The sequence below is a fragment of the Giraffa tippelskirchi genome, chromosome 10 (assembly GCF_054371585.1).
Source record: "Giraffa tippelskirchi isolate mGirTip1 chromosome 10, T2T-mGirTip1v1.2.pri, whole genome shotgun sequence".
Classification (NCBI taxonomy): Eukaryota; Metazoa; Chordata; class Mammalia; order Artiodactyla; family Giraffidae; genus Giraffa; species Giraffa tippelskirchi.
In genome coordinates, this window is record NC_137284.1 from 3,232,843 (window position 1) to 3,257,425 (window position 24,583).

The 24,583-nt window shown below is 54.1% G+C and overlaps 1 protein-coding gene across 6 annotated transcripts in view; it reads left to right on the forward strand.

Annotated features, from left to right (window-relative positions):
• The window catches only part of SHANK2 (SH3 and multiple ankyrin repeat domains 2), a 562,195-nt gene that overhangs the window by 392,352 nt on the left and 145,260 nt on the right, over positions 1 to 24,583 (forward strand). For 4 of the 6 annotated variants that reach the window (XM_081533759.1, XM_081533761.1, XM_081533760.1 and 1 more), the window contains 2 exons: positions 8,300 to 8,382; positions 9,971 to 10,095. In XM_081533759.1, coding sequence (XP_081389885.1) covers positions 8,300 to 8,382; positions 9,971 to 10,095 — 208 coding nt within the window. Of the gene's footprint in view, positions 1 to 8,213; positions 8,383 to 9,970; positions 10,096 to 24,583 lie in introns of those variants that run through there. The other 2 variants (XM_081533763.1, XM_081533764.1) reach the window with 1 other exon arrangement.

Sequence of the window (24,583 nt, forward strand, 5' to 3'; positions counted from 1 at the left end):
TGCTATACCGTAGTCCTCATTGTCTGTTTTCTATCTACTAATGTGTATCTGTTAATCCCAAACTCCTAGTTTCTTTTTTTATTTACCCCACTTCTTACCCCTCTGTGATGTTTCAAGGCTGCAGTTCACATCAAGGTCCAGAGCTCGTTTGGTGAAGTCAGGACCCCCTGCCCAGGCCTTTCTGGTTCCTGAGTGGCCGTTTTCCCTTTTAGATCGCATTTCTATCCCTCTCCTGGGAGCAGTGATCACCTCCCATCATTTCCGGCGTCCCTTTGTCTCCTCCACCAGCCACTTGGCAGGTAACATAGCCGAGCTGTGTTTGGGAGATGCTTTGTGGTGATTTGTCAGAAAATAACGAGACAATTTAATTTGAATCAAGTTCTTTGCACATTATTGCTTCTATTAGGAAAAACTTGTCGCTGTTTATCATGCTAGCGATGAGCTGGGAGATGCCGCGATCTTCTCGGGCAGGGACGGTTCTGCGAGTGAACGGGGTACCTTGGTCATCACAGAGCAGCCTTGCACGGCCCGCCTCTTAGAGCACCAAGGTGGCGTGGGCTTCCTGTGCCCTGGGAACTAGGGCTGCCGCCTGCTCCTACGGGTCAGGGAGGACGCCAAGCACCCTCCGACCGGGATGCAGGAAGCAGGATTCAGGGAGAGCGGTGTGTGTGGCCACAAGCTGAGAGGTGTCCCTTTGGAGGTGAGTGACAGGTGACTGGGGAACCCTTCCCGAGGACTGGGACATCGCCCTGCCCGCCCATGGAGCTGGCCCTCCGCGTCACCCTGCCCCCAGGGAGCCAGGCCTCCCGCCCACGCCTGGCATCTCTGCCCAGCTGGGCCACCTGTTGAGGTCCTGGGCATCCCCCTCGGAAGAGCCGACGGGCTCCCTGTTTAGCCTCATCCTCCCTGATTGGCAGAGCCCAGAAATTTCTAGGACAGCCACTGCCATTCAGTCCCCGGAGGCCTCTTTCTAACAGTGTCCCAGTTCCCAGCTGCATCAGGTTCTGTCAGCGGCGTGCGTTTCCACGGGGAGTGACGTAGACACGGCTTGTCTCGGGCCCCACTTCCCTGCCCTGGAGAGGGCCCCGCCCCCCGACAGCTGCTCCAGGAAGGAGCTTTCAGCAATGATACACGTTCCTGCCTCCCTCCCTGGGTCTCCCCAGGCGCGGCTGCCCCCACAGCCTCCGTGCTTCAGAAAGACCCCCCCACCGGGGGCCCTGCACCCTGCGTTCCGGCTGCCCCAGCCCAGATCCAATCAGCTGTGTTCATCACGCCCACAGCCCACCTTCAGCGTACCTTCTTAGCACACGCACACAAATGCTGAAATGATCTTGGCAATTCAGCCTTTGGACCCATCTTCCTGTGAGTCAGTCATTTCAGGAAGACCCCCCAGTGGCTTCTGGGATTTCGTCACTTTGAGCCACCTCTCCGAGAAGTCTCTCTCGGTGAGAAAATCCGTCTTGCAGGTTGTTTTCACGTGCGAGGATGTGTGATGGATACGAAATTTAGCGCGTAATGAAGTTGACCTCATGTTCAATTTCAGAGACACTTCATGAAACACAGACTCATTTCCTTGTTGTTTTGCTGTTTGGATTTTGGAGTCAGTGGGTTTTCCTTTCCAGCTTGCAAACGTGTTTGTGGGGGTCCTCAAAGCTTTGAGGCTGCTGGGGACTGGGTTGTAGGGTCCAGTGGCTGAAACCACCCTTCTGCCTTTGCCCGGCGGTCCTCACCGCCCCCTCCCTGCAAAGCTGAAGGGGGTCAGCGCTTCTGACCAGAGCATGTGCCCCTCCTGCTGCGTCTCCTGCACCCCCGTGTGTGCCCTGTCCAGTGTCCTCTCCGGCCACGGGGCTCGGGCCGTCCTCACGACCTGTAGCTTCCCCTGCTGGTGCCTGGGGAGAGCTGTTACGTCAACTACAGCAGACCTTTGTGTGTGACTCGCTGAGCAGGAAGCATGGCTGTGGGACACGTTTAAGCTGACCTTGGGTCATCCCAGCGGGATTCAGGCCTGGCTGGGAGAAGGCTGGCTTGGAAGTAGTGGATCAGCTGGGGGAAGCAGGCGCTGTCCTGGTTCTGCCTGAAGCTGAATTCCAGCCTCAGGCCACCCCTGGACCTTGTCTTGGGTGTGCAGGCGGCCCTCAGCCACAGCCTGGTGTGATCGGCCCTCCTGCCTCTCAGGTGGGCCTCAGGACCTTTATCCCCGAGGTTCTACCTCTGTCTGGAATGTTCTCCTCTCTCTCTTTCCCCTTCCAGCCTCCCAGCCCACTCACTCCTATTCATACATTGGTCTTCCTCCTACAGGAAGTCCTCATGACCTGTTCTGGTTCACACAGCACTGTATCCCGCCCACTTGTGGAATAGTTAGATTCATATGTGTCTTCTCACTTTCTCCATGTGTGAGTTTCCTGATGCTGCTGTAAAATGACCACAGACTGAGCAGCTCCAAACAGCAGAAATGTACACTCTCCCAGTTCTGGGGCGGGAAGTCCAAGATCAAGGTGCTGGCTAGAACGCTGCTCCCTCTGAAGGCTCCAGGGGAGGCTCTGTCCTCCTCTCTTCCAGCTTCTGGTGTTTGCCAGCGATCTTGGTGCTTCTTGGCTTGTGGCTGCATCCTGCCCACCTCTGCCTGTCTTCACACGGCCTTTTCTCCCCTGAGCCTGTCTCCAGTCTCCCTCTCTTTTCTCTTCTAAGGACCAGTCATTGGATTAAGGGCTCTCACTAAATGATCTCCGGAGAAGGCAATGGCAACCCACTCCAGTACTCTTGCCTGGAAAATCCCGTGGACAGAGGAGCCTGGTAGCTGCAGTCCATGGGGTTGCTAAGAGTTGGACACAACTGAGCGACTTCACTTTCACTTTTCACTTTCATGCATTGGAGAAGAAAATGGCAACCCACTCCAGTGTTCTTGCCTGGAGAATCCCAGGGACAGAGGAGCCTGGTGGGCTGCCGTCTATGGGGTCGCAGAATCGGACACAACTGAAGTGACTTAGCAGCAGCAGCAGCAGCTAAATGATCTCCTCTTGAGATTCTTAACTAATTACATCTGTAAAGACCTCATTCCCAAATAAAGTCACATTCACAGATAGGAGGAGTTGGACTTGAACACGCCCACTACCCTTGACATGTCTACAAGGGTTAGACTACGTCTGGCTTGTTCCCTCCAAAAATGCCAAATACCCAGTCTGTTGCCTGACCCTTAGTAGGTATTCAGTAAGGAATGAAGGTGTCAATTGCTCAATCGTGTATGACTCTCTGTGACCCCATGGACTGTAGCCCACCAAGTTCCTCTGTCTATGAAATTCTCCAGGCAAGAAGACTGGAGTGGGTTGCCATTCCCTTCTCCAGGGGATCTTCCTGACCCGGGGATTGAACCCAGGTCTCCTGCATTGCAGGCAGACTCTTTACCATCTGAACCACCATTAAGAATGACTGCATGGATTTGTGAATTAACATGGTAGCTTACCCATGGCCCCAATTGTTTCTGAACTTTAATTCAAGACCAAAACCCAATCCCAGTGGAGCAGGGAAGAAATGGAACTGTCTGATTTGTCAGAGTCACTTCCCAGTCAGCATCCTGAGAGTTTGAGTGAGGCCATCTGGTCTACCCCAGTGGTCCCTGTGTTCAAAATTCAAATGCCCACAACGAGCCCTCCCATGTGGGACAGGGCAGACAGAGCCACCCCAGGGCCCACATGCTCACACATCTCAGCCACCGGGGCCTGGCTTCCCGTGGCTTCAGATTTACACCTCCTTCAGGATCAGATGCCACTGCCAAGGGAGCTTGTTCAGTGACTGACAAATCCTAAATGCCAGCTGTCATTGCTGGCATCTCTACCATCTGGACCCAAGCGAAGTGCAGCCTTCCCATCGTGGGGCCACAGTTAAGGCCACTTGAGGCCTGGCCACCTGCAGTCTTGCAAGGCAGATGCCAGGGGAGTCTTCATGCCTGCCGGTGGGGTGGGGACCCCGAGGCCCTCTGTGGGGCCAACCATACTCCCGCCTCACTCCAGGTGTATTCGGCATTCTTTCCCGCCATGTGCAGGACTGTTGGGGGTAGAAACATGAAAAGCTGGCATAGCCTCTACCGTGTGGCTCCCAGGAGACTTACAGCACCAGGTCATGTCTCCCAGTGTTGATGTGGTTCTATGAGGCTACCTCCCGACTCCACGGCAGCCCATCCCCCCAAGGTAGACATGCGCCTGTGGATATTGCGTGCATTCTGTGCATCTATGGCCTGTACTCCATCTCTGCATGAACTTGAAAAAGGTGCCTACCCCTTTCTCAAGGCCCTTTACTTGCAGTTGAGAGCCGAAATCACCACCATAAACATACGGTTCTATGACGGCCATGATCAAATGGTATCCCTCTGTAGTTGCTCTATGCGCAACCTGCACAACTGTACTTGGCAGGGCTGAATGCCCACTGGTTTTACCTTCCATGGCTCCCACTGCAAGAAGCTTCCAAAGGAGGGTCCATCTGGGGTACGTTAAAGTGCTCTCCTGCCCTGTTCAGAAGACACGTTTGAAGAGAGCATAGCTGGAGTACGGATTTTTTTCATCACACAGAATCTCAACAAGAGTAGATGTTATGCCCTGTAGGGAGATTCAGAGAGAATAGGCAAGATGTTTGCCCCTGAGGAGCCCACAGGTGATGGCTTCATAGGTGAGAAGGGCCCCAACAGAGGCTTGGGCAAGGCTGGAGGGGACCTCCATGTACAGACTGTGCGGGGGCCCCTTGTTAGGAGGATTTGGAAGGAAAGAGACTCTCATTTGGGGAAAGCTCCTTCTTGAGGCCTGGGGTGTGGGATTTCCCAGTTGGAGCCTGTGCCGGGGGATTGTGCCGTTCAGACAAAATCGGAATGTGCTCTTGTTTTAAGGGAATGACTCTTGCGTTGGAGTTTCTATTGCTTTTCATGGATTGCTACTGAGATTGTGGGTTTCCATCAGCCTGAGCCTGCCTTTCCACTTCCTAGGCCTAGCTAGCTGCATACAGTAGGCACTCCACAATGCTGAACTGCCCTGCCCTCTGCAGATGACGGGGACTGACCCGGAGCCCTCTTCACTTGAAACCCTGTGGTCTTCCTTCAGCCCCTGACGCTGCCGCCCCTGTTTTCCACGCTGTGTTCCTTGCCCATTTTTGCTCCATTCCACATGGCGCTGTGCTGGGTGACCCCCAGGATGTGGTCATGGTCTCCTGGGAGATCCGCGTGTGGGAATGCTGATGAGAGCACTTCTCCCTGTTGTAGGGGAGCACTACCCTCACCTGCTCCGCAGAGTCCCTGCAAGGGAGGTATGAGTGGTCCCACTGTGCAGATGGGAAAAGTGAGTCTCTGAGAAGCTAAGCTGGTGAATGCCTGGGTCAGGATTCAAACCCAGCTCTGTCTGTGAATGAAACTGAGATGGGTCATGATGGGCAGGGAGCTGAGGGCTATTCAGTTCCTGAACTAATGCAGGAGAGAAGAGTTCGGACGGTCCTTCAGATCGGAGACTAAGGAGTCTGGTGTTTTCTCAGCGAGCAGAATGACGTAGACACACAGGTCGGGGCAGCCTCGAGTGAGTCAGGAGTTGTTCAGTGAGTTAGGAACTGCTGAGAGGCTTAAGAGGGAACCATCAGCCTAGGAGGGGTGGGTCCTTACAGGAGGAGGAGGTGGGCACATGCAAATGATGATCCTCCCTTAGGATGATTGGTATTAACGTGTGCTGCCTACCTGGGCTCAGGTGGGTTCTTTGCTAACCCCTCCTGAAGTCCACAAGGCGTGCCTTGCTCTTATTCCCACTTTGCCGAGCGAGACCCCAAGGTTCCAGAGGTCAGAGTGCCCTTGGGGTCAGAGCAGAGCCAGGATCTGAGCTGGGCCGTTTGTGATACCCTCACCCACCACGCCCGAATGCCCCTGCCCTGTGCAGCCAGTAGGGAGGGTGCCAACTGTGTCCAGACAGCCACACTGTCCCCAACAAGTTTCCCCGGCGTGGGGGACAGCTGAAGGCTGTCGGGGTGGGGGGGGGGTGTCGTCTGTGCGGTGGGCAGAGGAGCTGGCCCACGGTAGGGCCTCATGATTGGAGAGCAGGACAGGTTTGCCTTGGAGTCGGGCAGAGATGGGTGTTGGGCCCTGTGGGTCCCCGGGGAACCGCAGGGGTCTGGCCCCTCAGAGAGGGCATCATCATGGCAGAGTTTCAAGGGGCTCCTGCAGGGGGACGTGCAGGGGCAGAAGGCAAGGCTTCAGAGGCTTGGGGAAGTGGCCGAAGTGGGTGGTGGGCTTGTACCTGAGGAGCCAGGGCGCCCTCCAGCCTGAGGAGTTCAGGGGCCGTCGGGAGACAGTTGTGTTGGGGAAGGCAGGGGATGGAAAGTGGAGAGGCTAGTGGAGGGTCCACTAGCTAGTGGAGGGTCCACGCCCTCGGAGCACCGCGTGCCCAGCTCCGTCCCCCGCCCCCCCTGCAGTTCCCAGGTGCTGGCTCCCCGCCAAGTGGATGGCGGTTAACGCAATAGCTCCCTGGGGCTCTCAGGTCCCACCGCAGGCTGTGGGCATCCTCCAATCTGACCTCTCAGGAGTCCCAGAAGGCCTGCGGCTTGTTCTCAGCATGCTGTGATGTGAGGGGGCCTGAGGCTCAGAGAGCCCGGTCTCGGACTAAGGCCAGGCCAGCACGTGACCTGCCCACAGGCTCCCAGGCCTGGACTCCTGGTCACGTTCAGCCCTGGCCCAGTGAGCCGCGGGAGCTAAGCTCCCAGACCTGGGGCTCCTGTACCAACCCAGCAGGCTGACCTCAGGGCTGAAGGCAGAGCCCATGCCCAGGGACTCACTCCTTCCTCCCAAGTCCTGGACCACCCTGGACTGCGGCCATCCAGGATAGTGTGGACTGCCCGTCGTCGAGGTGTGCGTCCACCACGCTGGCCCCTTCCTGGAGGACAGGGTCACACCCATGAGTTCCTTTGTGTGGCCTCCGATGTGGGGGCCGAGGGCTCGGGAGTGGGGCAGGACACCCGTGTGTCCTGGGGCCGCGGCCCCCCACCTCTTGGGAGCTCCCTGGCTCCTCCGTCCCTGCAGGGTGATGTTCTCAGCTACTGCCCAGCGCTGGGTCCCAGCAGCCCTGTCCCTCCTCCTCCTAACCACCCGCCCGGGGTTGCGGGGCTGCTCCTGCAAAGCTGAGGCGGAGGGCTTCCTGCAGGTGGCAGACCCAGCGCTGGGCAGAGCTGACCTTCAGCCCTGGGACCTGGAGCCCCTTCCACACGTTCGCAGTCCGCATCCCGGACCTCTGCCTCGGGGCCGGGGACTCTTCCCCCTCACTCAGCCCTCCCACCAGCCAGCCCCTAAGGACCCTGGAGAAAGCCTCCTCTCCCCCCGACCCCCAGCGGCCCTCCCCCTCCCCCCGACTTACTTCCGGGGCGGCGGGGACTCCTGGAGGGAGGCAGCCCCGAAAGGTGGGGGGTCCGGGGGGGTTCCCCTGCTCCCGGTGCTGGGTGCTGCGGGCGGCGATGAGCTGTGGATGGGGGGAGGCTTTGGCCACCGAAGCAAAGTTGGAGCTTTTGGGGTTTCTTTCCTTTAAGAAAAAAAAAAGCTGTGCCAAACGGCGGCTGGTGTGGCTGCAGGGGGAGCCCGCAGCTCCTTCCTTCCCACCGCCCCCCGCCCCAAGGAGGCCGGGCTGGAGTGACCTGCCCCCTTCCGCTGGCAGCACCCCCTCCCCGCCCGCCGGCCGCCCCCTCCGCTGGCCTGCGGTTCCTCTGCGCGGCCGGCGTGACGCCGCCGAGCCGCCGGCAGCCTTGTGGGCTCCGCGCGCCCCCGGACCGGAGGGAGGGGTCGCCGCGCCTCCCGGGGCGGCCGCGGCTGCAGGGAGCGCAGAGAATCGGCGGCTTCTGTTAAAAAAAAAAAGAAAGAAAAAAAGCCCTTCGGGAAGAAAAGAAAAAGGAAAACTGCTGCCTCATGTCTCCGCCGGCCGAGGGCCACGCGCCGGCCGGGGCGCCGCGTGCGGCCGGGCCCCGCGCGCGCCGCGCCCCCCGCGCCCGCGGGCCGCTCGCCGTGCCGGGGCGCCCGGGGCCCGCCCGCGCCGCCGCCGCCGCCGTGCATGACTCCTGCCTCCCGCTCGCGCCCGCTCCGCCCGGCCCCCCGCTCCGAGCCCGCCCCTCCCGTTAGCCTGCCCCCAGCTGCCTCCGCTCCTCCTGCGCCGGCTCGCCGTCTCCACGCTGCCTGCCTGGGTCGGGCGAGCTGGGGTGATTAATTGGCTACGATGATGAACGTCCCCGGCGGAGCCTCGGCCGCGGTGATGTTGACGGGCTACAATAATGGGCGCTGTCCCCGGAACTCTCTCTACAGCGACTGCGTTATCGAGGAGAAGACCGTGGTCCTGCAGAAGAAAGACAATGAGGGCTTCGGATTCGTGCTCCGAGGGGCGAAAGGTAAGAGCCGGCGGCTCCCGGCCTGGGTGCCTTCACATGTGTGTGTGTGTGTGTCTGTGTGTGTGTACACGCCTGTATGAGAAACGTTCCCCAGCTCGGAAAGAAGCCCTTTTCCTGGGGGTACTCGGTTGCTAGACAACCATGTTCTTTCACATCCTGCCTTTTTAAACACCGGGGCTTCCTTTAGGAATATTTCCAATTTTCTGTACACAGTATTGCTCCGAACAAGCTCCTTCTCCTCTCTCTCTCTCTCTCTGTCCCTCCCCCCCACTTTTTTTTTTTTTTTAATTCATGGATTTCATCTGTTTTGTGGCTTGGTTCAGTCCGATTGTGGCTGGCTTCGGAGCTCCTGGTCTCAGTCGCCCAGAATCACCCAGTCCCGAGTTTCCTTCGGGGATTTCAGAACTGCCCCGTTCTGGGAGTGGGCTTCGGCCCCCGAGTGCAGCAGGCGGCTGGGTGCCTTCCTCTAAGGTGACTTTGCAAAGGGAATGTGGCAAGATGGTCCCCTCCGCCGTGGCCCAGCCAGCGGCACACACGTCATGTGGCCCACGGTGGGGGGCTCTGGGAACCTGGTCCGCGGCAGTGCGGCCCCCCGCAGCCCTGAACTCCGGAGGGGCCCCCCTGCCAAAATGAAACAAAATGGCATCGCCTCCCGGTGAGAGGAGGCATCTGTGCCCCGCGCATGTGGGGAAACCATATGCAAGTTTGATCTCGGGGCTGTGCTGGGGGGTGGGGGGGGTGTCCCGCACTGGCTGCGGGGGGGAGGCCTCCTGCCCCTGAGCCAGCCCTACCTGCTCCAGGCTCCGGCTGCCCAGGCAGCGGCCTGTCTATGGGGAGGAGGAGATCCCTCTGCCCCCAAGTGTCCATAGCTGTGTGGTCTCCCCTCCCCCGGCTGAGGCCAGCTTCCTCCCCCTACCCCCCACCCCAGGCCCCTCGAGACCACCCAGGAGTGTCCATCTCTTGCCCCAGACTTTGGCTCTGCAGCTGTGGGCCCCCGGAAGCCAACACTGGCTCTGCTGAACAGCGGGGCCCCAGCCCTCCCGCGGATGCTGGCCGCAGAGTGGCCACAGGGAGCCGGGCTCCCGGCAGAGAGGACTCATAAGCGGATTCCAAATCTGCAGCCACCCACTGGGTCAGCGTTCTGTTCCGTCCACGCTCCAAGTTGAATTCCCTTGGTTGTGAGTCTACGTAGATGTAAATTTGGCAAGCGGTTCAGTGTGGTGTTTCTGTAGCTCCATGTGGTTATGGGGAGAACTTTTCCATTTTTAGAACTGAAAATGTTTAGTCACTGATGCTTTTAAAGAGAATGACAGGCGTGTACATATAGACATGGACAGGGGCACACGGTATCCCGTGTGTTTTCAGCACAGAGGCCCAGAGGCACCAAAAAGCAGTTGGGTCCATTGCTTGAGTTGGTGTTGGCCCATGACCATGAATGTCAGCCCCCTCGCAGGGGAGAGCTGGCTTGGGCCACCCGCTTCCCATGGAGACACAGGGCCTGCTTCCTCCCGGGGTCCCGTGGGAGGCCTGGGCTACCAACCTGCAAACATCTCCCAGCCTTGTAACGAGGTACGCCTTGTCTTACCAGCGGATACGCCCATCGAAGAATTCACGCCCACACCGGCATTCCCGGCCCTGCAGTACCTGGAGTCTGTGGATGAAGGCGGAGTGGCGTGGCAAGCCGGACTGAGGACCGGGGACTTCTTGATTGAGGTAGGGACACGGGTGTTGGTCTCCTTCTGCTTGGGGAGAGTGCCAGCTCTCTTGGGGTCGGGTCTGTGGTCTTGGCGGCATGGCCAGTGAGACAGGCTGGGGGCACATGTGGAGGCTGCCTTGGATGCGAGCTTCCTCGGTTGTTTCCACCTATGGTGGATGCCATTTCCTGCGGACAGAGTGTTGGGACTGTCTTTGAGGCCTTGGCTTTATCTCTTTGGAGGCTGGCAGGGTCTGCAACTTGACTGTTGATCTTGAAGTAGAAGATAGAAGTAAGAGGAAGCTGGTTGCCCTGATGTCAGGGACCTGTGAGGATCTGTGGATGGCTTAGCTGTGACTGTATGAACAGACCCAAGAGAAGCCGTGGGCTGTGCATGTGCCCGGAGGGCAGGTGGAAAGCACTGTGCCGCGGCCTCACTCTCGTGAGGTCTGTAATGTCCGTGGCTGAGAGTCTTGATTTTCAAGTCGAAGTAACTGGCCTGTCCGATGGGTGATGGTCTTCAAGGACCGAGGAGCCTGGGCAAGTCGGGTGGCTGGAGCTGATGGTGCCAAAAGGAAGCTTGTAAATTTAGATGCTGTGAAAACCAACTTTTGCTAATAGGTGAATGGAGGGAGCACTGTCTTCATTTAAAGAAATCCCACTAGACGTGAGTTCCCAGCTGCTTCAAGTCTTACCTGGAGATGCCATGTTGGTGTGCATGAGGTGCCAAACTTCTGGCACACCTGAGCTCCCTGCCTTTTGCGGGTTTAGGTGTTACTTTCAAAAGGAACGTGTTACTCTTTGGAAATATCAAGGATAGAAGAATACGTTGTGCCTTGAAAATATTCTAAGACACTCGGTAAGCTCAGATGGCCCCCACTGGGAGTTCACGTTTCTTGGAAGGGTGTTCCTCAGGGCTCGCCCTCAGCCCTGTCTCGTCTGCTCTGGAAAGGCACCCACAGGTGGAAAGAATGGGTGCATGGTCTCCAGCCTGGTGCTCCGGGCCTCCGCCGTGGGGCCGGCCAGACGCTTGTTCATTCTGGAAAGGAGGAGAGCCAGACCATGGCGAGATGGCCACTTGAAGCCATTTGTCTCTGATATGCCTCAGCTTCCAAGAGTGCTGTCTGAGCTGCAGTTCTGTTCTAAGGAGGATGTTTCTAAGGATGGAAATCCGGAAGGAAAGATGCTATTAGAAGAGAGACCCAGGTAAAATGGAGAAGGTGCTTTACCTTATTCCAGGCATTGTGTGTTGGTGTCACTTTATGTGCTGGAAAAAAAAATGTATTTAAGTGATTACTGACCAATCAGAGCCTGGCTCAGATGAAGACTTGTGCATCTTCAGATTCTTGTTCATTTAAACTGTGGAATGCATGGCCAGCATGGTGGAGACTGGAGCCCGCTGTGATTTCACGGGTTAACTCGGTTTGTAACCTCATGAAAATGCAGAGAGACTGGGTTGAATCATCTTCTGTAGGATGCAGTTGTGATGTAAGTTCCCTTCCCGTGTGTGTGTGTGTGTGTGTGTGTGTGTGTGTGAGAGAGAGAGAGAGAGAGAGAGAGAGAGACAGAAAATCCAGTAGGGTGACAAAGCTGTTGCTGGTTCTTGGTTTTAAATAATAAATGAGGGCTGCAGATGCAGGAACATCCCTGGTAGTGAGGCTTGTCGGATTGTTTCCTTGATAAACTAGTCAATAAAGAAGCGTGGGGCAGCCGTGGAGCGTGCGCTGGGCCCACCCCTCTCCCCGGCAGCAGAGCCACGCTGGGTTGGCAGACGGGTCCGCAGCACTCGCCTAGGCCAGGGGAGAAGGCAGGCTGCCCGGGTCAGCTGGAGGGCTCTGTGGAAATCAGGAGCATGAAGAATTTGTGCCTTTCTGTTTTCAGAGCACCTCCTCTGACATTGCTTTTAACCTCTGATATGCAAACATGTTTGCCATTTTGGAACAGCTTTCATATTCCGGGTGACCTCTGAATTCCAGGATTCCAGGCATGGCTGGCCCAGAGCTGCCTTAAGGTTCCGTTGGTCTTTTTATGCCCTGAAGGAGGAATGGGCCCCAGACAGCCCCAGGCCCTACCCGGCTGCCCCCCACGGGTCCTCCTCTAAAGAGGGCACGGGGCAGGGGCAGGGGCAGCAGGGGGCAGCGCTGGGAACCTGTTCCTCCTGTTTCACTCCAAGGTTTCATTCATGGGGCTCAAAAGTTCTCCTTCAGGTGCTTGGGTTTGAAAAACCGAGGTTCTCCACGGACTTGCTTTCCTAGCTGCGCGAGCCCACCCCTGAAATAATAAAATCACTTGCAGCCCTGGAGGTGCCTGTTTTTTCCAACAGAAAATTTTTCTACGAGTTTCAGCGAAAAGCTTCAACCTTGGAGAGATTGTTTAGACTCGCACGTCTTGGTGGATCTTTGGCTTGAATGGAAGCCGTGCTGGAGGCTGGGGTTTCTGGGCTCTTGGTCAAGTGCAGGGTCCTGGATTGAGGCTGCAAGTGCGGGCGGACGGGCCACGTCTCTCCACATCCCTTCCTCCCACACACAAGCCTTCCTTTCTCTCTGCTGTTGGAAAGGAGTGCAAAGCCTGTCCGATCTTTATTTTCTCTATAAAGATCCACGCTGCAGTTTGAACTTTAGGACCAAGGGGCAGCTTCTGAAGCTAATGCTCCCTCTCTGAAGTCTTCACCGTCTCCCGAATGTCGTTTTCCCCTCTTGGACTTTGTCAGGACGCACACATGGTCGTCTGGCCGGCATTGACCCCCGTCAAGAAGGGTTTCCTTTGTGTGCGTTTCTGGGGTGCCCATTCTCTAAATTTTCTCTCTCTGCCCTGACTTTTGGGAAGAAGGAGCCTGTCTTTAGCTCTTGGCACTGTTTCTTTGATGACCACGCCCCTCCCCTCCCGCCATCAATCCAGGCTTTGAGTGGAGCTTGGTGGAAAAAGGCTGTCTTCCAGCTGGGGATGGGTCTTAGTGTGAACAGTGTGAAAAGTCCCGTCAAGGTGGAGGACGGGGAGTGGGTGCTCTGTGCATGTGGACGTTCAAACAGGTGGCTCCGCAGACCATGTGTGTTTACCATTTTCAGATCAGTTTGATGGGCCAGAGCCCCCTGGGTGGCTGGTGACACTGAAGCTTCCCCAGAGAGCTCTGAGGGGCAGCGGGAGTGGGCAGAGTGGGAGCTGAGTGTCCCTCTGGGACATGGGGGGTGGGTGATGCTCAGAAGGGTGGGCGGGGGCAGTGACAGTCCAGAGGGAGAAGCAGGTGGCAGAGTAAGGGTGCATTTCCTCGCTTGCGGGTCAAATGTGAGGTTGCGGCCACCATCCGGCTCACGTCTCTTTTGGTTACGACAGGAAGCCCAATTAAATACCGGTGAGGCTTGCGGAGAGTTGAAATTGAAGAGTCCAGAGGCAGAGTCCACCTCAAACACAGTGTGTTGAATATACTCTGTCTGCTGTTTCTTTGAGATTATCTGGGTGAAGGCTCCTCAACGCCCACGAGGTGGGGCAGGAGGGGCTGCTTATGAGGAGTCATCAGGAGGACGTAGATGTCACGGGTAACAGTTTCGCATGGAGTAATTCAAGAGACTGGAGGTGGGGATGTCGTTTGGATTCCTGCAGGGACTCAACAAACTGGAGCAACCCCCAGCCTCGCCCAGTGAAGCTCTGCTGGGCACCGGGGTTACTTGCAGACCTCCCAGAGACCCCGAGACCTGGGCTCAGCCCATACCTAACAGTCAGAACCATGAGGCAGGAGCATCGGTGTTTTTAGGGTACTTCAGTTTTAGGGTGCTTTAGTGGGCTTCCCTTGTGGCTCAGCTGGTAAAGAATCTGCCTGCAATGCAGGAGATCTGGATTCAATCCCTGGGTTGGGAAAATCCCTTGGAGAAGGGAATGGCTACCACTCCAGTATTCTGGCCTGGAGAATTCCACGGACTGTATAGTCCATGGGGTCGCAAAGGGTCGGACACAACTGAGCAACTTTCACTCACTCAGTGATGATGCCAGGGGTTCCAGTGGGCAGGCAAGATGAAGACCAGCTGGCCTTCTCGTGGGGGCTCTTTGAACTTTTTAATTTAGCATTCTAACAAAAGATTAGAAGCAGGCACTGTGATTATCTCGTTGTCTCAAGACCAGGACTGGCTTTCTTCCACAGACATCCCCATTTGGAAGCCTGAGTTTTGTTTCCTGCTTTACTTTAGTATAAACTAAAATATCTTATATCTCAAAACTTGCTCATAATACAGCTAAACAGTAAACATCAAAAGAGCAAACAGCAGTACAGTAAATACAACAAAAGGCTCATATCCTTATCTTTAATCAACAAGAGCGTGTCTGCCAGACATTTCACTACCCATCCAGTCTTCATAATAATCCCGTAAAATAGCGTCGGTGTCATCTCCATTTTACAAATGAGACTGAGGCTCAGAGAGGTTTAATCACTTGCCCAGGGTCACACGGCAGGTGAGCTGGAATTCCAGCCCAAGCTGCCTGAGTCAAGAACACCACTGCTCAGAGATGCTGGGAGACTCTTTGATGCACTGGATGTGTGCATAGGCATGGAGTAAGAAGAGGTACAAACGATGAGATGCCAGTGTTACTTTCAAATTAGCAAACACTTTTTTTTTTGTTACTATACCCATCGCTGTTGACTGCACTTCTAGGTTGCTACACCAAAGAATACATTGCCATAAACTTTTTAGAAGTCGATGTGACAGTATGTAATAAGAACAATAAAGCTGAACCAGGAATTACATCTAGGAATCCATCCTAAGGGAGTGATCTTAAAAAAAAAAAGAAAAAACCAGGGTGAGATCACAGCGCCTCAAAGAGAAAGGGGTGGTGGTAGAGGGGAATGGCTAAGGGTGCACTATGCATCTCTTATGGATTTATAAGAAAGCATCAAAAATTATGCTTGCAAGTTCTTCCTACCAGCAGGAAACAGTTACCTTATACTAGATGAAGAGGGAAGAGTTAAAGTTATCTGCACAACATCATCTAAATTATACTACCTCCCTCCAAAGTAACCATGGAAAAATAAGGAAAGAAAGTGTTAACCCGTAGGTGATGGGATCACGTGTGGTTATTTTCTGTTTGGCAGACTTCTCTCTATTTCTCAGATTTTCTAGAGTGACAATATTAATTGTTGACAGGGATTAATTTCATAAACAGAAAATTATTCCTTAGAAGAAGCTGTCTCATGTAGATGAGCGCTGTCTCAGCCTCCATGCCCTGGGAGATACTGTTTGCTTTCCGGGCAGCACTTTTCCTGAGCATTAATTATTTTCCTGGGGCGACCCCTCCCCAGCTTCACGCAGTACTGGAGACTCCCATGGTTTTTGTGATTGTTGTCTTCGTCCTGAAGTGGCCAATCTTGTTTTTGTGTTCATTTTCCTAAATAGGTTTTCCCTTGCAATTAAAGCAGGCAGCAATATCCTTCATCCTTGAAAAGTGATGCTTGAGTTTGCTAATTACTTTTCCTCGTATGAAATGCTTGTACTAAAGATGGCCTGGAACTGTATTATAATCTCGGTTTGCGTTGAAGTGAGGACGCTGAGGGAGGCCCTGGTGTTTTCCTTAGGGGATGCTTGAGTGCCTTATAAAATGTTTGTCAGACTGCTCCTTGAGAAACGCGACTTGGAAAATGTCACGCGGACCCTAGAGCCTGTTTGTCCAAATCCTGACTTTCAACCCAGCTGGAGGTGTAAACAGTTGTTACAACCTGGTGATAATCGGTCAGCCTCCTCAGCTTGAAAATTAAGTATTACAGGGAGGAGAGTAAATAAAGTCCACGTGATTCCTGATCAATGGTTCTGCATGTCCCCAGCCAGCACGTGCTCCTTGCGTCTCGGCATCCCTGTCAGCAAAATGGGTGGTGGTGTGAGCTTGGTCACTGGAAACCAACTACAGTCATCCCTGGGTGTGTCTGCGGTGAGGGGGGTTGATTCAAGCACCCACCACAGATAGCAGAATCTGTCAGTGTTCGGGGCCATGGGCAGTCCTCTGTATCTGAGGATTCCGTATCCACGGTGTGGAACCTGCAGGCGTGGAGAGCCGACTGTATATTCATTGAGAAGAAGACATGTGGACTCACACAGTTCAAACACACGTTGTTCAGGGGTCCACTGTATGTGCCACTTGAGTTCTAAATGCGCAGGCTGCTGTTGGCGCGTCTTGTTGGCTGGGGGATAGTGGAGGGCCAGCAGAGCCGGGCGTAGTATCCTGTCAGTATTTGTGGCTGGTCATCGTCTTGTCCTCCATCATCATTAATGATGCCTGACTCAGGAGGTGAAGCCAGTGACAATGAGCTGAGCCAATGATGATAGGTCATACCCAGAAAACAGACACGGCTGCTGGTTGTGGGGGGGATGAAATGGGAGTTTGGGCTTCGCAGACGCAAGCTGTTATATATAGGGTGGACAAAGAACAAGGTCCTACTGTTTATCGGGGCTTCCCAAGTGGTGCTGGTAGCAGAGAACCCGCCTGCCAGTGCAGGAGACATGAGAGACGAGGGTCCGATCACTGGGTTGGGAAGATCCCCTGGAGGAGGGCATGGCAACCCATTCTAGTATCCTTGCCTGGAGAATCCTATAGATAGAGGATCCTGGTGGGCTACAGTCCATGGGGTCACAAAGAGAGATGACTGAAGTGACTTAGCACAGCACTGTATAGTTAGGGAACTATATTCATATGCTGTGATAAACCATCATGGAAAGTAGATAAAAAAGAATGTGTATGTATGTGTGTATATATATTACACACACACACATATATATATGTAAGTATGTATAACTGAAATGGGTTTCCTTGGTGGCTCATGGGTAATGAACCCACCTGCCAATACAGGAGACTCCAGTTCAATCCTTGGGTCAGGAAGATCCCCTGGAGAAGGAAATGACAACCCATTCCAGTATTCTTGCCTGGACAGGGAGCATGGTAGCTGCAGTCCATGGGATCACAGACGAGTCGGACACAACTTAGTGACTAAACACCACCCCCAAAATCACTGAACCACTTTGCTGCACAGCAGGAATTAACACAGCATTGTGAATCAACTATACTTCCATGAAAAATAATGTTGTAATGATGACAGGTGGTTGTTACCGCTGTCCTTTCGAGCATGTAGCCATTACAGAGCACACCCACCCTGGGCCAAGCACAAAGAGCTGGGCACTTCCAGCCAAGAGTACACTGGCTGTAGCTTCCTGGTGCCTCTCTGTGGAAGGGATGCCAGCTAATGCAGGCACCTGCCCCGCCCCACCCCAAGCCCCAAACATCCTTGGCAGGCGTACCTTCAGATTTGGCTTGACTCTCTGCTCCCCGGGCACTCACTGCCTTGCTCAATCCTGTTTTGGCACAAGCCTGCCTTTTAGGTAATCTTGGAATTTCTGCTCCTGATTCCCGTTTTACCCTCTAGTGACAAATCCCAGGGCCGAGGCCAGAGCCCTTTGTGATTTCCCCAGTGCCAGCATCCTTGTCAGCCGTGCCACATGGCTCACATTTCTCTATCCTGCCTTCCAGGATATCGTGAGAGACTTCGTCGCATGTCCTGCTGGTGGCCTGTGTGGCCAGTCCAGGAACTCGACCACTCCCTTACCCTGGAAAATTCTTAATTTCTTATTTAAGTCATTTAAAGTGGGTATTTAATTCAGTAAGTTTAAGAGCAAGTACCAGCTGATGTTAGCAGGAAGCTAGGGCTACTGGTGAATTCTTGACCTTGAATCACATCAGTACTTTGATGGTCAAATTATGTCAGGTTCATATTAAACACAAGCAGGGCCCCACAGTTGTCCTGGGTCCCTCAGAACACGGAGTGTTTCTGTTCTGAAGCCCTGCAGCTTCTTGCTGTGCTAGTTTTGGAAGAGCCCTGGGACCCCTGGCTAGCTTCCCACTCCAGCTCCCCAGCACCTGGGCTGCCAGCTCCTGAGCCACTGCAGGGGAGGAGGCGGTGGCCATCTTGATCTGCCTCTCCATCCCTTTGCCTGGCCTTTGCTGAGGTCTGAGCCTCCAGCTGTCTTCTCAGTGATGGTTGAGAGACATCCCTTTAGTAGCAAATAAAAGTGAGCACAGAGGAGTTCAGCTGATTTTGTTGTTTGCCTTCAGAAGATACCAGTGCCCAGGGCAAACTGCTGTCATTCCAGTCTTTGCCTTCCAAGGCTCCTACCACTGGGATCTTTGCTGTCTAAGGCCATAGCACTGGGGTCTTTGCTGTCTAAGACTCATTGCACTGAAGTCTTTGCTCTCTGAAGTTTTAAAGAGGCCACTGCTCTAAGGGAAGTGCCTGGGAGGCTGGACCCCTTTCCTGCACATAGACATAAGCCCCTCCTGTACCTAGAAAATAGTTCACTTTGTCCTCCATATTGGCTGAGAACAGGTGGTCCAGGCTGAAGAGCAGCCCAGAATCCTGCTGAGAAGGTGGATGCGGGCGGTTTAGCTATTGCAGATCTGAAGTCTTGGCTCGTTCATTTTGGGGTTCTAATTTGAAGCATCAGTGATTTCAATTTCAGGCTAAAAAAAGATTCAGAATCACTTCAGGGGACCACGGCTGCTGTGCTCAAGGCTCTGTGGGGCTGGCAGATGGCAGTGCACTGGGCTGGATAGAGGCAGAAAGAAGCCACGGTCAAGGGTACAGGCTGTGCAGTGGGATCTGGGTTTGAATCGAGGCTCGCTCCTTCACTATGTGAACTTGGGCACATCCCTTCATCTTCTGGCCTCAGTTTGAAACTAAATAAAAATGTGTGTGAAACATGCAGCTTCTGGCAGAGTGAGCTCTCAACGACTGGTGACAGTTGTACAAATCATTTTTGCAACTTCACTCATTCATTTCTGCAGCACACACTGGGTGCCCATCGGGTGCTGGGCTGGCGTGTGCTATGGGGAGAAAAGACATGAATCAGACACGGTTCCTCGAGAAACTCAGTCTGGAAGGAGGGCAAAAGGAGGATGTGGTGAAGGCCCTGATTTATATCAGGAAGAGGTCTTCATGAAAGAAGTGGTGATGGCTCAACACTTTGATGAATAAGTGGGGTTTCTAAGGGCAGAACAGAAGAGGGGAGGGGTCTCCAGGGGAATGTCGGGGGGTCAGAAAGATTCAGGGCAGATTTGAGTGATCAGATATTCCAGAACTGAAGGTGACTGGTGCTTGCTTGTCCAGAGAAGGTCTGCAGGGTCAGTTTGAGTAGGTGTGACTGGATGACTGGTCAGTAGAAGAGAGCAACAGAAGGAATGGTGGCGTGGCTGGACCTGTCCAAGGTGCTGGATCGCGCAGGGCTTGGATCTGTCCAGGGTTCTGAAGTCTATCCCCGGGGAGGAGTTGGTGGGTGGATCTCTCCAGGGTGCTGAACCAGAGAACTGAGAGGATGGAGCCTTCCATCAGGAGGAGCCTGGTGAAAGGGCTCAGCACTTCCCCTCCCTCATTCCCTTCTCCTCTCATCTCTGTGTCCTGTGTCCTTGGCCTTCCTGGACACAGCAGCTTATGATTCAGTGAGTGTGCTTGTCTGCTGGGTGGAGACATCTCGTCTGTGAGGAGGGGTGAAGGGATCAATGTGATTAAGCATCTGTGCTGTTCTGTGCTCAAAGCCAGCCTTCCCTTTACCACTGCCAGCTTGTCAGGGAGGGCTTCCGGGCTCCCTCTGGTTGCCCCGGGCTCCCTCTGGTTGCCCCTGACTCTAATGCTTACTCTGTGTGCCTCCTTCACTGTCAGAATCGTCTCACGTTTTGAGGGGTTGACTGCTGTCGGTCTTCCTCCTAAGAATACCTGCTCCCTCTGGGCTGGGCAATCTGCTGACCTGGTGTCTGCTGTGTGCCCAGTGCCTGGCATAGTATCTGATGTATAAAAGAGACCCCAAACCACATGCTCAATGATGGACACTCCAGGGAAGTAGGTGTTTTATGCCCATTTGCAGGTAATGAAACAGAGATTAGTTAGCTTGCCAGGTAATGAAACAGAGATTAGTTAGCTTGCCAGCTCCCCACAGGGAGCTTATGAATCTCAGCTGATGCCAAGCTTGGGTATGGACGATGTTCTGGGTCAGTGAAATGTAATCTTATAATGATCTTTCTCAACCCATGAAGGATGCAGTACACCCATCCCTGGTGTAGACTAGGGTAAGGTTTGCAGAAAGCATAGTGAGCTGAGATCGCCACATATGAAGCTTCTGGTTCAGGCTTCTCTGATGGGACTCTTGATTTGCCTGCAAGGAGCCCTCCTGGGTCTTTTTCACTTGCCCTTCCTCCCTTCCTCCCACTCGCCCACCTCCCAGTGAGCTCTGCAGGCTCTCGTTAGCGTTGATTTGTCTCAGTCTGCAGTGCCCTTTTGTGGGGAGTCTCATGATACAAGTGGTTAGGTTGGCAAATGAACTGAAGGAAGGCCTGTGCTAAATACCTTGTAGGGTCTTTTAAGTGATGGAGTTTCTCAGTCTTGGGAATGAGAGGGTGTGTGTGCCAACAGTAAGTAGAACTGAAATGAGAAGGGGCGGGGGAGGGGATGTAAAAGGCCACAGTTACTGTCTGATGCTGCAAAATCCTGAAAATGGTCTCCTTGCTTTGGTGGCATGAGACCAACCCTCCACTGGCCAGTTTTCCACTTCTGTCTTCCCTAGGACCTTCCGTTTCATACAGCAAAGTTTCCAGTGTGCATCCTCTGTGCTCAGCCCTCTGTGGGCAAGGCTGGGGGTCTTGGAAATGAAAGGAGGCCATCTCTGCCTCAAGGGGCAAAGTGTATGTTGGGGGCGGGGAGGGAACAGAGAGGCATGTAAACCTGGCTAGGGTGTAGAGGGAGGAACGGATTACTCGGATGAGTGGGGAAAGTGGCAGATCAGCCTTGATCCTGGCCCTCTCTTCCTGGTCTTCCAGGTGTGCTCCGTACCCCCTCCACCCACAGCACCAGCCCACACCCCTGCCTCTCGCTCTCTCTCACCACTACTCCGTGTTCTCTCTCTGGACGTCTCCCCTCTTCCACCTCCTCCTCCTCCACTAGGGTAACTCCAGCACACCCTCAGCTCTCTGCCCAGTGGCCCCTCCTCAGGGAAGCCTCCCCAACATTTCCAGGACATCCGCTCACAGCACCAGTCTTCGACCCTGCCTGGCCTGAAAGCTCCATGAGATAAATGACCATCATGGACTGGATAAAGGCTCAGAGGCAGGAATGTGTGGGAAATGTCAGTAGGCCCAGGAAGGATGAGGAAGATGGGTCCTGAAGAGCAGGGAAGGCCTTGAAGGCCAAGCTGAGTAGTGAGACTTCACTCTGTCATGGAAACAAGCTACCTCGGGTGTTTTAGCAGGAACGGCCATGGCCTGTGAGTCCCTGGGCTGGGACCTTGTGAAGAAAAGAGGTGGAGGTGGAGAGACCAGACTGGAGGCAGGTTAGAGCAGGGATTAAAAGCACAATTCCAAGAATCAGCCCACCTGGGTCCAAATCCAACTCCTCTGCGTGTGTGCTGTGTGGCCTTGGGCAAGTCACACAACCCCTCTGTGCCTCAATGTCCTCATCTGCAAAAAAAGACTCCTAGTCTGCACAGGGGGAATCATTGCTATTATTGTTGCTGTTGTGTTTAGCCCATGAGAGGGTTACAGAGCCTTCCTGGCCAGGCCAGGCACCCCTCTCTCCCCACTAGGCAGTGTCTCACTGCCTGGGGACCTCTCCACCATGGGACTCACCATGGTGAGGTCAGGTGTGAGCTCCGGGACCCCCAGTGCCCAGCACAGGTCCTGGAGAGCTGAGGCTGGGGCGGGAGAAAGAGGGCAGGAGGGCAATGCTCTGCCCTTGAGCTGGCCAGAAACCGACGCCTGTCATGGTCACTCTTGGTTGCAGGCTGCTAAGAGCCAGCCTTGTGCTTGGCGGTGTGGTTCCTGGTACAGCGACCCAAGTTTCTGGATTTCTCCCAAACAAGAACACTGGACTGGACACCTGCCCCCACCCATTCCTGTGTCAGCTGCCATTGCTGGCACACATCCCTGAGTTCTGTTGTGTACTGACCTGTTTAGGCCTCATCGGAAACTTGAGAGATGGGTTCTCACACTGTCCCCATTTCTCAAAGCAGGAAACTGAGGCCCAGAAAAGTCACCATAGCAGGCTCGGAGTCCCAGAGCTGCTACAGGGTGGGCTGGCCTCAGTGCCACACTGTGTCACAGTCCTGCCTCTCAGATGCTTGTGCTGTCACCTAGGGAAAGTCAGGTGATTCTGTAAGGAGATGGGGTTACTGTAACACGGTTTATCTTCTCGGATTTTTATTTCTTCGTACATATCTGTTACAGATACATTTTGTTGCGTGTGTGCCCGCATGTACTTTCTTCCTTGTGTATATCATTGTTTTATTGTGGTGAAATACACACATCACTTTGCCGACAAAGGTCCATCTAGTCAAAGCTATGGTTTTTCCAGTGGTCATGTATGGATGTGAGAGTTGGACCATAAAGAAGGCTGAGTGCCAAAGAATTGATGCTTTCTAATTGTAGCTGGAGAAGACTCTTGAGAGTCCTTTGTACAGCAAGGAGATCAAACTAATCAATCCTAAAGGAAATCGGTCCTGAATATTCACTGGAAGAACCGATTCTGAAGCTGAAGCTCCAATACTTTAGCCACCTGATGCAAAGAGCTGACTCATTGGAAAAGACCCTGTTGCTGGGAAAGATTGAGGGCAAGAGGAGAAGTGGGTGGCAGGGGATGAGATAGTTGGATGGCACCACCAACTCAATGGACATGAGTTTGAGCAATCTCTGGAAGACAGTTAAGGACAGGGAAGCCTGGCGTGCTGCAGTTCATGGGGTTGCAAAAAGTAGGACACAACTTAGCGACTGAACAACAATAATTTTAAACATACAGTCCAGGGGCATTTTGATACATTCACAATACTGTGCAACCCTAACCTCTGTCTAGTTCCAGAAGCCATTTTGTCACCCCAAAAAGACAACCACATACTAATTTGGCACACACTCTCCCTCCCCCTACTTCCCTCAGCCTCGGGCTACTGCTAATGTGCCTTCTGTCTCTATGGATTTGCCTCTTCTGGACTTTTCATATATGTGGAATCCTGTGGTCCATGGCCTTTTCACGTAGCATAGCATTTCTAAGGCTGCAGCCTGTCTTTTCCTTCCATGGCCAAATAATATCCCAATGATGGATAAACCATGGTTTATTTATCCATTCATCAGTTGATAGATATTTGGGTTGTTTTTACCTTTTGGCTATTTGTGAACAACACTGCTGTGAACGTAAATGTACAAGTATTTGTCTGAGTCCCTATTTTCAGATTTTAGGTGTATGAACCTGAGACTGGGTCTTGCTGGGTCAGAGAGTAACTGTTTACCTGAACTGCTGACCGAACCTTGGGTTGAACCAACAGGTATTCAGTGAGCACTTAGTAAATGACCATCTGATGCTGGGCCTGGAGGGAGAAGCCAGGAGCAGAAGGAGGGGAGACAGCCTCAGCCCACGGAGACAGAACTCAAACCCACTGGCAGTGTCCCTGCTGGACAGCATGTGTGTGCCAGTCGCTCAGTCGTGTCCAGCTCTTTGCGACCTCATGGACTGTAGCAGCCCACCAGGCTCCTCTGTCCATGGAATTTTCCAGGCAAGAATACTAGAGTGGGTTGCCGTTTCCTCCTCCAGGGGATCTTCTTGACCCAGGGACTGAGTCTCCTGCATCAGCAGGTGGATTCTTTACCTCTTGAGAAAACTGAGAAGCCCATTTTGGAGCCAGTGCCCTGAGTACAGCCACCTGTAGGACCAGGGCGTTCAGCTCCTAAAGATGTGATCTAAGAGCTACAACCAACTAGGAATTTCTGGAAAGGGAGCTTGTACTTAGGTTGCATGTGCTGACCGCAAGTAACTCAGATGGCAGTGACGGCGGTGACGATGGGAAAGGCTCGAATTTCTTGAGTACTTGCCGGGCACAACAGGGTTGGTTTTCAGAATTTCACACGTATGAACCACCCTTAGTGCTCAGCTGAGTTTGGATATTCCGATCGGCAACTTTTTCTGCACAGAGAGGCTGGGGCATAGAGGGAGACTCACTTGCCCCCAGACGCACAGTGGGTGGGTGGCAGGGCCGGGCTGTGACCCAGGCAGTGACTGCTTCCACACTCTGAACGCCTCCTCCATACAGCCTGGAGTAAGGAATGGAGTAAAGGGGCTCGCCAGGCGGGAACCGTGGTGGGCTGGAGGGTCGGGGAAGGCTTCCTGGGGTGGGAGAGAGCAGCAGAACCTACTTCCCAGGAGGGCGGGAGATGGTACAGCCACACAGAGTGTCTTGGCCAGTGTCCCGAATACGACAAGCCAAGGGGCGGGGCCTCGAGAGGCGGGGGCTTGGGGCCAGAGGGATGGGGACATCTCCCAGGGCTGACGGGGCACCCAGGCTGGTCACTGGAGGCAGGACGTGCCTCCCAGGCCTGCACTTGCCCCGGGCGCATTGTTTCTGTAAAGGAGGCATGTAAGCCTGTTGCCGCTGGATTTACAGAGGCTGAGACTGGAGCTGGTAGAAATAAGGAGGACTGGGGGCCAGAGGGACCAGATGACCGCCGGCACGGGTGGCG